Source organism: Primulina tabacum, chromosome 4, assembly GCF_025594145.1.
Source record: "Primulina tabacum isolate GXHZ01 chromosome 4, ASM2559414v2, whole genome shotgun sequence".
Taxonomy (NCBI): domain Eukaryota; kingdom Viridiplantae; phylum Streptophyta; class Magnoliopsida; order Lamiales; family Gesneriaceae; genus Primulina; species Primulina tabacum.
Window position 1 is genome coordinate 5,810,515 of NC_134553.1, and position 17,472 is coordinate 5,827,986.

At 35.3% G+C, this 17,472-nt stretch overlaps 2 protein-coding genes across 2 annotated transcripts; both read left to right on the forward strand.

The window, feature by feature from the left end:
• Positions 1-5,618: 5,618 nt before the first annotated feature.
• Positions 5,619-6,940, forward strand: LOC142542787 (transcription factor MAMYB-like). The gene has a single exon (XM_075649613.1). It carries the CDS (start codon positions 5,647-5,649, stop codon positions 6,622-6,624), a length of 978 nt encoding a protein of 325 aa, XP_075505728.1. The 5' UTR covers positions 5,619-5,646; the 3' UTR covers positions 6,625-6,940.
• A 1,941-nt stretch (positions 6,941-8,881) lies between these two features.
• Positions 8,882-16,554, forward strand: LOC142542788 (protein phosphatase 2C 29-like). The gene is made up of 4 exons (XM_075649614.1): positions 8,882-11,104; positions 11,876-11,989; positions 14,801-15,065; positions 16,032-16,554. Exons 1-4 carry the CDS (start codon positions 9,191-9,193, stop codon positions 16,154-16,156), a joined length of 2,418 nt encoding a protein of 805 aa, XP_075505729.1. The 5' UTR covers positions 8,882-9,190; the 3' UTR covers positions 16,157-16,554.
• Positions 16,555-17,472: the final 918 nt, after the last annotated feature.

Genomic DNA, 17,472 nt, shown 5'->3' on the forward strand with positions numbered 1-17,472 from the left:
TTGTACACCAACGGTCATAAACGACAACAAAATGGCTAGTTTTTGCCCTATAAATATGATCTCACAAACACATTCAATCACTCCAACTTTCTCTTCTTCTTTAACAATTATTCGTCATCAAATTTTCGAAGAAAAAGAAGATGACTTTCTCAAGGTTATTTTTAATTATTTTGGTTATCATACTCACGAGTCTTGTATTTATCGGAGAATATCCTCCTCTTATGTTTTTTTTTATTTTTACGAATACTTGAACTTGTTGTTTATCCATTACTTTATATTGCAATATTCATTAACTAATAAAATGTATCGTAATTTTTTTTAGTACCACCATGTCAAACTTGACAAAGCTCGAATTCATTGCTCTTGATATTACGGGAAAAAATTATATGACATGGACTCTCGATGTAGAAATGCATCTTGAGTCATTGGGTCTAAGTGAGACCATAAAAGAAAATGGCATATCGACATCACAAGAAAAGACAAAAGCCATGATATTTTTGCGTCGACATCTCGACGATGGATTGAAATGTGAATATCTAATCTAATTGAAAAAGATCTCATGGCTTTGTGGAATGGATTAAAAGAAAGATTCGAACATATAAGGGAAGTTATACTTCCGACCGCCCGAGATGAATGGAATACGTTGAGATTCCAAGATTTTAAAAAAGTCAGTAAGTACAACTCGGCGATGTATAGAATAATATCGCAATTGAAATTTTGTGGGCACGAGATTACTGAATTGGAAATGCTTGAAAAAATATTTTCCACTTTTCACGCATCGAATATAACTCTACAACAAAAATATAGAGTGCGTCGATTTTCGAGATATTCTGAACTTATCGCATGTCACCTTGTGGCGGAAAAGAATAATGAGCTGTTAATGAGAAATCCTTAGGCACGACCCACTGGTTCAACGACATTTCCTGAAGTAAATATCGTAAACAAAAATGAATTTAAATCTGGAAACCAAAATCAAAGTTATAGACAAGATTTTGGTCGAGGACGAAATCGAGGTCGTGGACGTGGACGTGAAAGTGGTCGTGGTCGTGGACGCGGCCGTGATTTTGAAAATAATCGATATAATTACTTCCATAACTCATCTCAAAAGAGTGTCTCAAACCATCCACAGAAAATGCATCATGAAAATATGAGTGTTAATGAGAATCACTCAAAAAGATTTGAAAGTTCTTGTTTCAGAAACATGTACTCCAGGACATTGGTCTCGTATTTGTCGAGCCCCTGAGCACCTTTGTAAACTTTATAAAGAATCAATAAAAGGGAAAGAAAAGGAGACAAACTTCACTGAACATAGTGAACCTTTGAGTGATTTAACTTATTTTGATGCTGGAGATTTTCTGATTGATTTCTCAGACAATGATCAATTTGCTGGTGGAATAAATATGTAAAATATTTTATTTTTCCATGTACCCGTATAATAATGTTTTATCGTGTGCTATATTTTTTACATATATATTATATTGTATTTTATTTTTATAAATGTATTGTCAGTAATTTTATTTCATTGCATATTTTTTTTTTTGAAGTTCAAACATGGAAAATGCTATGAACAAAGCTGAAGTTTGCATACCCGATAGTGGTACAACGCACACCATCCTCCGAGATAAAAGATATCTCTTGGAACTAAAACCAACAAAAACAATGGTGAATACAATATCAGGTCATGTAGACTTGATTAAAGGATGTGGTAAAGGACAATTTTTGTTACCTAATGGTACAAAATTTTTGATCAATGATGCTTTATATTCACCACAATCGAAAAGAAATTTGTTGAGTTTTAATGATATATATTCCAATGGGTATGATACTCAAACAATGAATGAAGGGAATGAGAAATATATGTGTCTTATCACATATAAATCAGGAAAGAAATATGTGATTGAAAAACTACCAATGCTCCCTACTGGATTGCATTATATACATATAAGTCTCATTGAATCAAACGTGGTAGTTGATAATTCTTCAATATTAACAAATTGGCATGATCGATTGGGACATCCTGATTCAACAATGATGCGAAGAATTATAGAAAATACACAATAGAAAATACACATGGTCATCCACTGAAATACCAGAAGATCTTTCAGAATTATAAGTTTCAATGTAAAGCATGTTCTCTTGGAAAACTTATTATAAGACCATCACCAGCCAAAATCCAAACTAAATCACCAATGTTTCTTGAACGTATTCAGGGTGATATTTGTGCACCAATTCATCCATCATGTGGACCATTCAGATACTTTATGATATTGATTGATGCATCCAGCAGATGGTCACATGTATGTTTATTGTCAACTCGAAATGTTGCATTTGCAAGATTACTTGCTCAAATAATAAAATTGAGGAATCAATTTCCCGATTATACAATCAAGATAATTAGACTTGATAATGATGGTGAATTTACTTCCCAAACTTTCAATAATTATTGTATGTCTATGGGAATCATCGTTGAGCATCATGTTGCTCATGTACATACACAGAATGGATTTGCTGAATCATTGATTAAACGTTTGCAACTGATTGCTAGACCAATGGTTGTGAAAACAAAGCTCCCTATTTTTATATGGGGACATGCAATTTTACATGTCGCTGCATTAATTCGCATCAGACCAAGTGCATATCATAAATACTGCCCATTGCAGCTTGCATTTGGTAAATAACCAGATATTTCTCATCTGAGAATTTTTGAATGTATGGTGTATGTGCCTATAGCACCACCACAACGAAAGAAAATGGGACCTCAAAGAAATATTGGAATTTATATCGGTTATGATAGTCCATCAATCATTCGATATCTTGAACCTCAGACAGGTGACGTGTTCACAGCACGTTTTGCTGATTGTCATTTTAATGAGGAAATCTTCTCAATGTTAGGGGGAGATAAGAAACATACCAAAAAGAAAATTACATGGTATGTATCATCATTGTTACATCTGGATCCAAGAACAAAACAATGTGAAAAAGATGTACAGCAAATTGTGCACTTTCAAAGAATAACAAATCAAATACCAGATGCATTTACAGATGCAAAAGGGATAACTAAATCATATATACATGCTGTAAATGCTCCTGCTCGAATTGAAATTCCGAAGAAACAAATTGAAGATACTCATGATGTCATTAAACGCCTGAAGCGTGGAAGGCCAGTCGGTTCCAATGATAAAAATCCTCGAAAAAGAAAATTTATAGAGAAACACGATGATCACAAAATAGAGAATGATGTTCTGAAGAAACACATGATGATCACAAAATAGAGAATGATGTTCCTGAAGAAACATATGATGATGAAAATGTTCTGTTAGAATCACAAACTGACGAGAATCGTGAAATCTCTATCAATTATATTAATACTGGAAAAATATGGAACCGAAAAGATATATAAAAAATTGATGATATATTGTCTTATAATGTGGCAATTGACATCATAAATGATAATGAAGATCATGAACCAAAATCTTTTGGTGAATGTAAAAATCGGCAGGATTGGATAAAATGGAAAGATGACATCCAGGTTGAATTGGATTCGCTAAATAAACGTAATGTTTTTGGACCTATAGTCCTTACACCTGAAGGTGTAAAATCTGTTGGATACAAATGGGTTTTTATTCGAAATTGAAATGAGAAAAATGAAATTGTAAGATATAAAGCTCGACTTGTTGCACAAGGTTTTTCTCAAAGGCCTGGAATTGATTATGAAGAAACGTATTTTCCCGTGATGGATGCAATTACGTTTCGGTATTTGATTAGCTTAGAGGTATCTGAAAATTTAGAAATGCGTCTTATGGATGTTGTTACAGCTTACTTATATGGATCACTTGATAGTAATATATATATGAAAATCCCTGAAGGATTTAAGATCCCTGAAGCACAAAGTTCAAAACCCAAAGAATGTTATTCTATGAAATTACAAAGATCATTATATGGGTTAAAGCAATCCATCCGAACGTGGTATAATCGGCTAAGTGATCACTTCATGAAAAAGGGATATGTAAATAATTCAATATGCCCTTGTGTTTTCATTAAGAAAACAACATCCAGATGCGTAATTATTGCTGTATATATTGATGATTTAAACATCATTGGAACGAATAAGAAAATTCAAGAATTTGTGTCATACTTGAAAGAAGAATTTGAAATGAAGGATTTTGGAAAAACCATGTATTGTCTGGGTTTACAAATTGAACAAAAAGAATGTGGAATGTTTGTTCACCAAACAAATTATACAGAAAAGTTCCTTAAACGTTTTAATATGGATAAATCAAATCTTTTTAGTACTCCAATGGTTGTTAGATCATTAAACATAGAAAATGATCCATTCCGTCCATGTGAAGATGATGAAGATATTCTTGGTCCAGAAGTACCATATCTAAGTGCTATCGATGCCCTTATGTATCTTACAAATTGTATAAGGCATGATATATCTTTTGCCGTAAATTTATTGGCAAGATTTAGCACATATCCAACAAAGAGACACTGGAATGGAATTAAACATATATTCCATTATCTACGAGGAACGACAGACTTGGGACTTTTGTATTCAAAAGATGCTAATCCAATTATAATTGGTTATGCTGATGCTGGATACTTATCTGATCCACACAAGGCACGTTCCCAAACTGGATATGTATTTACTCGTGGAGGCACTGCAATTTCTCGGCGTTGACAGAAACAAACACTCGTAATAATTTCATCAAATCATGCCGAGATTATTGCACTACATGAAGCAAGCCATGAATGTGTTTGGTTAAAATCAATGACCCAACATATCCAAATCTCATGCGGATTATCATTTGACGAGAAGCATGTGATACTATATGAAGATAATGATGCATGTGTTGCTCAAATGAAAGAAGGATACATAAAAAGCGACGGAACTAAACATATTCCTCCTAAGTTCTTCGCATTCACCAAAGAGCTTCAGAAGAATAAATATATTGATGTTCGTCACATTCAATCAAGTGAAAACTCATCAGATCTCTTCACAAAGACACTTCATACGACTAATATTCAGAAAGCACATATATAATATTGGGATGCGTAATCTACGAAATTTGTGAAGAATTGTTCGTGTCAACATGAGGGGGACTTTACGTGACTGCACTCTTTTTTCCTTACTATGGTTTTTATCCCAATGGGTTTTTCCTAGTAAGGTTTTTAACGAGACAGTATAAAAACACGTAATGAAGACAATCATTATGACCATCATCACAAGGGGGAGTGTTGAAAATTAATATTTAAAACATGTGTGTTGAATATCTTAATGTTGAATATTTGAATGTTGAAAATAAGAATTGTAAATATTGAAAATTAATGTGTGATGATGTATGTAATGATGAATTTATTTTAGGATTATTTGTATAGAAATTCTATAAATAGCCTCACCATTTGTGAAGAAATTCACAATTGAGTTGAGAGAAAAATATTATAAAGTGTGTAGTTTGATAATTTTGAGAGTTTAAGATTTTTACTTTTTACCATAAATTTTTATTTTTTCATAACACACTTTTCATTTTTTATAAAACTTTGAGTTATGTGTGTTTTGGGTGAAATGGTAAAAATGTCGATTGAAAATACCTATTTATGTTTAGTTCATAGTAATAACGGGGAAGCAAGATCTTGTGCACAGGCATGGAGTTCTTGGATGAATACGAAAGTAGACCAAGATTGCTGTTCCAATCGAAGCAATTGGCCCAACCTTCCGATCCCGAATCCAATCAATCGTCTTCATATATTCACAAGCCTACGCTTTTTGTTTCCCTTTCTCTTTCAGTTGCCATTTTCTACGTTGCATTTCGTTACATCGATTTAGAACCCCAGAAATCCCTTCTTTGGTGGCTCTCATGTTCCCTTCTTCTCGGGCCCTTTGCCCCTCCTTCCCTTACCGCTGGTGATATTCGTGTCGGACTCGGTCCCATTATCGAGGAAAATCCCAAGGAGGTTGTTGATACGGATGAAAAATTGAACAGAAAATCATCGAAACCCAACAGAAAACTATGTGAAGATCCAGTCAGATTTGATGGGCTCTTCGATAAATCAACGAGTGTTAATGGGTTTGGGCCGTCCCTTGATTCGGACAAGAAGGAGGCTGATAGTTGCGGGTCATTGATTGAAGAGAAATTTGAGGAGAGGGAGTGGAGTAGCACGGATGAAGACGTGCTGAGGAAGTTGATGGGAAAGCATCCAGCGGGGCAACCTGGGCGATGGGAGGCAATAGCAAAGGGGTTCAAAGGAAAGCACACGGTGGAGAGTGTGATATTCAAAGCTAAAGTAACGGGAGTGAAGAAGGCTAGTGATCAAGATTCATTCGAGAAGTTTCTAAAGGATCGTAAGCCTGTCGATAAACGAGTTCTCGATGAGGCCGGGGATGGTGGAATTGGTACGATCCATACAAATGTGGAAGATGAGAGTAAAGTGAGTGGCTGGAGTGCTGGAGAGGATTTAGCTTTGCTTAATGCATTAAAGGCATTTCCAAAGGATGTGCCCATGAGGTGGGAGAAGATTGCTGCTTCTCTCCCAGATAAAACTAAGTCAGCCTGTATGAAGAGGGTGACAGAGTTGAAAAAAGATTTTCGGAATTCAAGGACCTCTACTGGTCAAGTTTCTTAGGTGAAACGATTTGCTGAGTGGGAATTTGAAAGTTAGTTTAGAGATGGAGCTTATCGTAAGTGGATCCCTTGTTATGAGTTATGCTTGAATCTCGCTCAGTCCTTGTTTATTGGGGTGATCACATGATCATGTTTTTCAGACATACAACTTCACAGTTTTTGTTATGTTGTTAATGATTGGGATGAATTGTTTGCTTATTCACAAGTTTGACTTTTTTTCTTCTTGATCGCCTGTCTGTGATCTATGTCTTTAGTTATAACTTGACTAATGTGGATTTTTTCAAAGACAATGATTTTTTGTTGTTCGACAGTAGAAACTTGAACTACACAAAACATGGCGTGCCCTTGAAGATTCTACCACACCTGTTGCTAATTTGGTGTCAGGGGATCTTGCTTATAATATAGTAGTATTGCAATGAATAACTGATATCAATTTATCGCGCTTTTGAAATAGATTCAAGAAACTCTTAGCCTTAAAACTTGAAATAGTATGGTATGTGTTTTGACTGTCAAAAGGATGCCAAGATAATTGATCAAGATTATCAAGATGAAGTTATAGGACACTAGATGAAAGACATTCTATTGGAGAATGCCAACTTGCCGTCAACTTGAATTTGGAGAAGCGCCAAGCGATTCTTCTCCCTAAGTAGACACTTGCACCAGTCATAATCGTTGCAAATTTTATTGCAAAATTGGTGCTGATCTTCCTCATATTTCAATTGAACAGTAGCTTAGGCAGTGCTGATAGATGCTTCAACTAGATGCATTCTTAGCACTTGGCAGATTGTGTTTCTCGTTTCTGATCAATCTGAATCAAAAGTTCAAACATTATATAGTGTAGGCTGCTGGAACATTGATTGGGGTTAGGGTAGGGGATATGATGTTTATTTATGAGTGGTTGTAGCTAGAATATCCATTTTAGGAGGATTTCCTTGTGTTTGATTGATCATATCTTGAGCTAGACTCGTAGCCGAAGTAATTTGTCTTTTACACTTGAGTCGTTTCTTACGCCCCATTGTCAAACCTTCGGCACGGCTTCGTAGTTCTAAAATCTGAAGGCTAGCTCAATAGCTCAAGAGTTACTTAATCCTCCTGGATTCTCTCTTCTTGTGGGCTGGTTTTGAGAACCAACTAAATGAGTAACTAAAATCTCCCACTAAAATTTATTTTCCACGAAGTTATTGTCATATCCAACACCAGAACTCTTGCGTTTCAAAAATTGTTTTTGAGCTTGGCTTGTGCATTCTCAAGATTTGTTCCATTACCCAAACAATTCCAGCTTAAAAGTGGCTCTATCTCTTCAGTTTACCGAATTTATTGGTTGTTTAAATAAAAATTACTTCAATTAATAAAAAATATATATCAAAGAATATATATATATATATATATATATATATTATAACAAAAAATCTATTTTTGCTTTATGTAGTGCATCCAGATTTTAAAAAAGAAATATTCGAAATAATATTTTAAAGGTTAATAATCCATTTGTCAACAAAACACAAACCGACCTTCAATCAGTTAGCAGAATATTCGAAATAAATTTGTATATGTTAGTAGTTGATATCCAAAAGAGTAATCTTTTCATAGGTTTCAAAAACCCGATTAAAAATTTCTAAGAAAATTTATATAGAAAATGTACAGATAATTAATAAAGACATTAGTATAATTATTTATTTATGTAGAATAATTAAGGAAAAAAATAATATTATAGTGAAAAATTAAATATATGTATTTTAAAAAATATATATAAAAAATCAGAATATTATTTTAAAAAAAATCACAAAAAATATAAAAATTTGATTTTGAATTTACAAATTTAATTTATAACTTTGTTTGATAAAAATACTTCAAAAATCGATTATATAAACATAATTTTGATATCATGTTCATCAACCGTTTCCATCTCTATATTCTTTGTTGAAATGATATTCAACCTATTAAACGTGATAAAGAATATCAAAATTATACGTTCGCTAAATGAATAACACATCTTCTAAAAATATATATATATATATATAATGAAAAAAACAATTAATAAAAAAATATCAAAATTATATATAAACATTCCTATAAATCATTATAGAATATTTTCATTAAATGAGTAGGGTTGACCCCATCCCTCCAAAATTTTGAAAAATGAAAAAAGGGGATGGGGGGTTGGCATTAGGTTGCCAAGTCAGCAGTCACAACCAAACATTAAAATTCAAATCCCTCTCCCTCTCGAGACCTTTTGATGGTCCAATCATGGAAAGTGTTTGTACGTTGTTGACAAAAGTGCCCTCCAATCTCCAAAATGTTATCTTCCTCATGCAGATGCACAGAAGCCGAGACGCAGAGGAATAAAACCCAGCTCACCGTGGTAGCAGCACCTACTCTACCTTCTCTCTCTAACCCCTGAGAGACAACAAAAACAAACGCACCACTGACAAACAGAGAGTCAATTCTCTTTTTGACGTGTGTTTGTATATATATATTTATATATATTTCAGTTTGCGAAGCTTTTGTTTCAAAAATTTTATATATGTTTGAGGGGGTTGGTGGAGGGAGATGAATCGTGGGATGTGATGGGTGCCGGGTTTTCGCAGGTTTTTCCATGTTTCAATCCTGCTGCCGGGCCGAACGGGACCGATCCGGACCTCATTTTCGGCGTCAATGCGGAGCCGCTAGACGAAACCCTAGGCCACTCCTTCTGCTACGTCCGGTCCTCCGCTCGCTTCGTCTCTCCCACGAACTCCGATCGCTTTGTTTCGCCCACTCAATCTCTTCGGTTCGATGATTCGTCCACTGCTCATACGAGGCCATCCAAATCGTCTGGGTTGCCTGAAACTTGGTTCCGAGCTATTTCTGGAGCTTCGGTTAGTGCCAACTCTTCTACTCCCGTAACTGTCCTTCAGCTTGAAGATAATTGCAACGATGCCATGAATGCTGCCGCCCCTCAAAATGCTAATAGCAGCGGCGGCAAGGGTTTTGTGGCTGGGCTGCCTAGGGGTGGTAGTAATGTAATGCTAGATGGATTTGAGAGTACATCGTCGTTTAGTGCCTTGCCACTGCAGCGGGTTCCTCGAAGTGGGGGCGAGGCACCTTCCGGCCCACTAGAGAGGGCCTTTTTCATGTCTGGTCCAATCGAGCGGGGAGCTGTCTCTGGACCGCTTGATGCTGCTGCTTCTGCTGCTGCTGGTGGCGATAACAATGGGAGTGTAGGGGTGCCATTTTCGGCTCCTCTCGGGGGAATGTATGTAAAGAAGAGAAAGAAGAAGGTGATTTCAGGAATTCGAAAGGCTTTGTATCGAAACTTTTCGGTGGTCCCAGTACGGAATTTTATTGGCGGAGGTGGGGGTGGCCAGAAGGATGTTATGGCCGGAGATGATAGCAGCCGAGAAGCTGCGGAGATGGAATGTGACAGCAATGTACAATGGGCATTAGGAAAAGCGGGGGAGGATCGGGTGCATGTTGTTGTGTCAGAGGAATTGGGTTGGCTCTTTGTTGGAATCTACGATGGATTTAATGGCCCCGATGGCCCTGAATTTCTGATGAGCAATTTATACAAAGCCATGTACAGTGAATTAGAGGGTTTGTTTTGGGACACAAATGATACAGTTTCAGCTTTGAATGCAGATACTACTGATAGTTCTTATCCATCAAACCTTAACAGAGACATTGTCCCAGAGTCTGAAGACAGCAAAGAAGGTGGTTCTGAATCATCAGTAAAAAAAGTTCTCTTTGGAGGGGAACAGGTTGAAGTTAAGAGGAGGAGATTATGGGAATTTTTAATGGAGGAAGATCCAGAAGACGGGGTTGATCTATCAGGTTCTGATAGATTTGCATTCTCTGTTGATGATGCATTGTGCGTGAGTAATTCTAGCTCAGCAGTGAATAGGCGGTCCTTACTGTCGGCAAAACTAAAGGATGGGTTACCGAATGGGCCTAAGGATAAGGGCAGTAAGAGGTTCTTTCCTTGGAGATTTTGGCTGGAGGGAAAACATAAAACAGATGGAGAACTGAGGGAAAACAACATTGCAGATGATGGGGAAGCTGAAGAGAAGAAAGTGAGTAGAATTGGTAGGAAGCGGAAGGTAGGAGTAGTTGATCACGAATTGGTGTTGAGTGCAATGTCTAGAGCCCTTGAAATTACCGAGCGAGCATATTTGGATTTGACCAATAGGGTTCTTGATCGGTACCCTGAGCTTGCATTGATGGGGTCTTGTTTGTTGGTTGTGTTGATGAGGGATGAAGATGTGTATACAATGAATGTTGGGGATAGTCGGGCTATCGTAGCACAGTATGAACTTGAAGAGGTCAGTAGTAGTTCAGAAGTACATACTCACGGGGATCTTGGGTTCAATAGCGGAGACATTGTCGAAGAGTCTGTAAATGTGTGCGAGAGGGAGTGTAATAGGGTTAACGTAGCTCACACAAATCAATCTATTGGGTTGACTGCTCTGCAGTTGTCCACTGACCATAGCACGAGCATACAGGAGGTCAGCTCCCCTGGTTCCACTTTTATCTTTTTAAAATGTCAAAGCATGGTTGTGGTGTTTCTTTTCAAGTTCTAATGTTCAAACTTTGGCTTCTTAATATGTGCTTGGGAGTTATATGACCTCTTTTCATCTATGACCAGTTTGAGTTGGCTCTGTTCAAATTTAATAAAAATGCTCAAATCAAAGTTAAGTAGAGTGAACTGAGGCAAATGCAGGAAGTTTGTCATCCACAAATTTTACATGCTATTTTTGAAATTGCCTTTTAGCTAATTATGTATCCACTTCGGCAGCTTGACAGGTGGCTTTCTTTGTCTAAGATGGGTTGATCTACTCTTATCTTATTTATGAATTTTATGGTGTTCTGCTCACCAATATTATATATAGGTATCCAATTGCATCCCGAAAATTTGGTTTTTCTTTATTCCTTGACTGAGTTACTGCATGATTGGGAAGACATTCTCGATCAATTTGCAGTTGTATCGGCTTCTAGATGTCTTCTACTCTTCAACCCACTAATGCTTCTCAACCAAGTTATCGTTTTTGTTGAGAATAATTCTTGATTGCTTGATTGTTCTGAAATTTGGGTAGGTAAGTTTTTTTGTTCTCGTGAATGTCATGATACTTTGAATGATATGAATGTTGTAGCTGGAGAAGACATGTCATCAAATACTTTCGAGAATGTGATTTTATTTTTGCATTTTTAAATGTATTTTCATCATTAAAGAGGTCTGAGTTTCTTATTCATTTTATATCATATGATAAAATTTACAGGAAGTGATTAGAATCAAGAACGAGCACCCTGATGACTCTAATTGCATAGTGAATGACAGGGTTAAAGGCCGCCTTAAAGTAACTCGTGCATTTGGGGCTGGATTTCTCAAACAGGTTTGTTGATTGACCCATGCGGATGCCTGTCGGACATTCTTACCTTTGTTTTCTAATACTGTTGATCTTTTATTGACTGAAGCGCTTTTGGATTTCTCTACTTGGATTTGTAAAGACTTTGATGTTTATGAAATACGTCGTAATACAGGAAATTTATTCAAATAAGTTGAACAGTTTGATGACTTATTGTATAGGGAAAATTTTTAAAAAAAACACACTAAATTTTTTCTCATCTCAAAACATACCCAGAAATTGAAAACTTTCTGGAAAACCAATTTCATAGAGAAAAATTCTACAATTCAAAAACTAGTATTTTGCTTCCTGAAATGTTTTGATGAATATGATTTAAAAATAATAACATTAATCATAAATATTTCATCGAAGTTGAAAAAATCTTAATGAAATGCTCTGATAAAAATGACCTAAGAATATTAGACTTTAGAATAATTAGAGAATATATGGATAATATATTATCTAGAGGCTTCACCAACCTAATAATTTTAGAATATTCAGAATTAATAAATATGGTTAACTTGGAGAAAATAATTTATATATGTATACAATACATGTTTTTACGATATAATTGTCCTCATTTATTTTATTTTATATTCAATAACATATTGGGGTTTTCAGTTAGGGGTGTCAAAATCAGACACGATCCACCAACCCGACACGGTTCAACCCGGAAAAATCAGGTTTGAGTTTGGGGTTTTTGGGTTCGGGTCAGATCGGGTTGGACCCGATAGCTGACCCGAAAAAATGATCGGATCGGGTTGGGTTCTGGTCAACCCGGGTTGACCCGAGTTGACCCGAAAATTTTATATTTTTTTAAAAAATATATAATTATTAAATATTACCTACATTTTTATATATTGTATGTTTGAAAAAATATTTATTGTGTATTTATATCATAAATTTTCATAATTTAATATTTATTTTGAAATTTTTTTATTTTTTAAACAATTTTTTATTTGATTTAGTAATTTATTTTATTTTTCTACAATTAGACTTTCAAATTTAAATAATATAAAATGATGTAGATTTTGTTATTATGTGTTTAAATTAAAATATTATTATTATTGTTATTTGAATTTTATTGAAAATAAATTTTAAAATCGGGTTAATCGGGTTGATTCGGGTTGAGAGTTTTCGGGTTGGCTCGGGTTCGGGTTGAACAATTTCTGAATAGTCACATATTGCTCAAACCGACCCGACCCGACCCACTCGAATTGACACCCTTAGGTTTTCTTATAAAAAATTAGTGTACAGTGCAATAAATTTTTTTATCCTTGCTTCTTCGGATAGGAAAATATGTAGACTCAGGTTTGAGTAATTTTTGCTAGATTTCTCTGTTACAATTAAATTATAAAACAACAATTTTTTCAGCAAATGAGCCAAGGAAATTGAGGAAAAACAAGTTAGATTTTGACCTGATAAGTTCTTTTGCATGAAATGTTGATGAGATGGGTTTGTGACGTAGAAAAATTTTTCATTTTTTTTTATTTACATGAAAATTCGGCCAGTTGGTTTTTCTCAATTATTGCTTGAATGTTTTTTGGAATCACAAAATTTTATGGTAATTATTTATTATAATATTTTGTCAACCATTTTCTTCTTTTTTCTGCCATGTGTTTGTGGGTGTAGATTGGGGTTTAACATCAACTGAGTCATTATTTAAAGTTGGAGTATAACGTTGCAATGGTTGTTGGACTTCTTCTGTCAAGATATGAATCAAATAATAATTATTCCTTTTTAGGTGGATTAAGGGCTGCTGCTCAATCAATTAATTATGAAATATCATTTACTCTACAGTCATGTTTGATGTCCTGGATTAGGTGTGTGTTAGGCACACAATCATGAGTCATTCAATAATTGTTTCATTTTTTCCCTCATACCCACATAAGCAGCGGGCTTATGAAAGCTGCTGTTGACAAGAAGGAAGCATCCTTCCCCATGTGATACTTCATCTTAGATTGCATAGTGTCAGGGATAACTAAGTAATATTAACACTGTCCCTTATTTTCACTCAATTCCACCTACTTCATTCGCTCAAGTGCAAACATAGATCTATCAGACCTAAAAAAGGGAAGTGGAGAAAAATAAGAATCCACGAAAATCTAAACAAGTACTGGAATAAGTCGAGCTGTAGAAGGTGGAGATGCAAGGGTTGAACGCCATCGAGGTCTACCTGTTGATCAAGCTTTAGATGTGTTGGGATTTTTGGGGAAAATCCTTTCCCGGTTGTTTCATCACTTTTGGCATTCCAATAGAGATACGACCATAGTTCAAGATTACTTTCGTTGGTTTTCTTTGGTAATTTATTATGGTCATTGTGGAGAAATACACAAATTTATCAATAATTGTATACACAGACCAAATAATTTTTGACTAGCATGTGTTGAACGTGACTCGGATGTGGTTTACTACCTTCACGGTTCATGTTCCTTTTCTTGCATAATTTAAACTTTTTTTCTGGAAATTATTCATGCGAAAATGTGAGAAATTAACATGAATACAAAAGATTATTGAATAAATCAAACATGAATTCAGCTGTGATTTGATCCCACAAAAAAATTGTTTATTATCTATCTACCCTTCATCTTTAATTCCATTGACTCTGCTACTTTCTTCAGTTTCCTTTGTTTGTTTTTCATTTCTTTACTAAACATATACATATTAAGCATAATTATTTTGCTGTTAAGATGGTCCCAAGTGTGTTAGCTCATGTAGTTTGATTTGTCAAATCTTCCTTCATGTTTTGATGTGCATATGTCTAGCCTCTCTTATGGTTTGAACTGTATTTTGGTGCAGAAAAAATTAAATGATGTCTTGTTAGAAATGTTTCGGAATGAGTATATTGGTACCACCCCTTACATATCGTGTGTACCTTCTCTTCGCCACCACAAACTGTCAGCCAGAGATCAGTTTTTGGTGCTTTCATCTGATGGCTTGTATCAATATTTTAGCAATCAAGAGGTGGTGTTGCGTGTACAGACTTTTATGGAGAGGAACTCCGATGGAGATCCTGCTCAGCACCTGATAGAGGAGCTTTTGTTCCGTGCTGCGAGAAAAGCTGGTGAATTTTCTACCTTCATACAATAAAAAAAATTATTCATAGAATTTTCTTTCATTGCATTGAGAACCAATGCTCTGCCAATGTCTACAACATGATGGACATCATTGGATGCTAATATATATTCAATTTCTACCTCATTCCCCCAATTTCAAGGTCAGCTGGAGGCCTTTTTATCCTAATTATCGTTGATTTTGGACCACTGTACAATCAAAGCACCTTTCCCCTATTTCCAAATGTAGGCACAAAATTAATGATAAGCCCATGTCAGAATCTTTTGATCTTGATAAGCAAAGCTTGATGATGAACAATGTTGGAAATCCTGGTATAAAATTTTCTGAGTCCTGAATAATTTTCATGAAACCTAGTTCAGTGAATCCTGGATTTCTTGTAATTTACAAACAGGCAAATTGGGATCCTTGTATTTTTCAGAGTTATTTATCCTGGATTTCCCGTTGAGCTGCAAATAATAATGCGTAATTCTGGCCATTTGGTCTAGTTGATGGTGGTTTGCCAATGAGTGAGCTTAAAAGTTAAAAACTCAATTAACTATTCAGTTTGAACCTCGAAAATCTGTTTTGAACTGTGTGTTATGGTTTTCTTTTTTTCTTTTGTTTTCGTTCAATGATATGTTTCCAATCATACTTAACTGTGTGTTATGGTTTTGTTATGCATTGGGGTCAAGAATTTGTAAGGTGTTAGTTCTTTCATACGAATAAGATATCTACTAGCTAGTGGGTATAACGGGATAAATAGATTTTAACCATGAGCATGTTACATATTCCTTGGTTGACTGTAGCTTGATTAGTATGACCTGTAGGTTGGCTGAACCATTCTTTTGGACAAGTTAATTTTATTTCAGTAAAGCACTGTATTTTGTTCTGTTTCGATTTCAATGTTTTATTTTTTTGGATAACAAAAGTTCACTCGAAAGGTGCGCTCTCTGAACCAAATTTGCATTTGGTGTAGGAATGGATTTTCACGAGCTTCTGGATATTCCACAAGGAGATCGTAGGAAGTACCATGATGACGTTACGGTTATGGTGGTATCTCTTGAGGGTAGAATTTGGAAATCATCAGGGAAATACCTCTGATTGCTTGATGGTGCTAGGTACTTGGACCATTGCAATAGCAGGCCAAGATTGTTGTCCGGGGGTTGGATTTGAAAACCCATCCAGTCCTACTGCATATTGCTTGTGGTGAATGTGGGAAATCCACACGATTATCGACTACAATTTGAGGTAATGTACGTCGAAGACTCCAGAAATGGTGAAAATGTTTGCAGGAATAGGAAATTTTTGTAGTTGAGGGTGTATAACTTTCTTTTCTTTTATCGAGACGGGATCTATCCCTTTTTTGTGCTTCTTTTTCTTAATTTGGAGAGCTTTGTTCATCCTTTGGGAGGGGTTTAGTAGAGAATATTCATGTGTAAATCAATGATAGAATCATGGGTTAACTTCAATTAATCCAATCCTCCTTCCTTATGCTTCCAGTTTTATGGAACTCGCGGCCTTTTTTGAACGTAGCTAAATCCTTGTTAACTTGAAAATGCGGCAATTAATATTTCTTTCCATCTTACTGGGCAGTCTTTTCCGTCAAGTCACGCACATGTTGAGCGATAGTTGAATTCGTGCGTTCAATTTACATTTGGGTGACCCAAAAAGCAAAATTGATGCATACTTTGAATTCACTAATAATTGTGGCAGCTCAAGATATGAATTTTTGGTGGAGATTTTATTCATTTAATACTGTGGATTATAGAGTTGGGTTCTTAAGAATGCTAGCTTTAATGGTCCAAAGTTGATTTGCGTATGTGAGGTTGACAGAAAAAGTGAGCCTCGCATAATCAAATTGAAATTGGATCCTATAAACTTATATGAATGTATTATTACCATCATTCTAGCATCTTATTCACCAAACAGAGAACTTGCGAGAGTGTTTCATAAAGTTTCTTGAACCATTTTAATTTTTAAAGATGTTTATTACTTGTAGGTCCATTGTATAAGAGATCCGAACTTATGATTTCAATTTACCCGATTTCGTGTTTGATTCATAGAATTATGAAAAGAAGTTTTGTGAACGGTAGGGTTAGACCCGTCTCATAGTTAAAAATTCGTGAAACTGTTTCACAAGAGACTTACTCATCAGGAAAATATGCATAGAAGAAAAAAGAGACTCTAATACCATAAAACATCTTAATTTGAGTTTCGAATCTAAATTTGTGGGCGATTTTGTTGCAACAGACGGGACTACAAAAACAAGTCTGCCTATTAAATATATGGTCGCTTGATTTTTTCGATGGTACATGACATGATCTTGAGAGAATCGATATTGAATTAATTTACATCATATGAGGCAAGATGGTAAGTTCCTAGAAAAGAACAGTTCACATTATCTTAAAATGGATTTC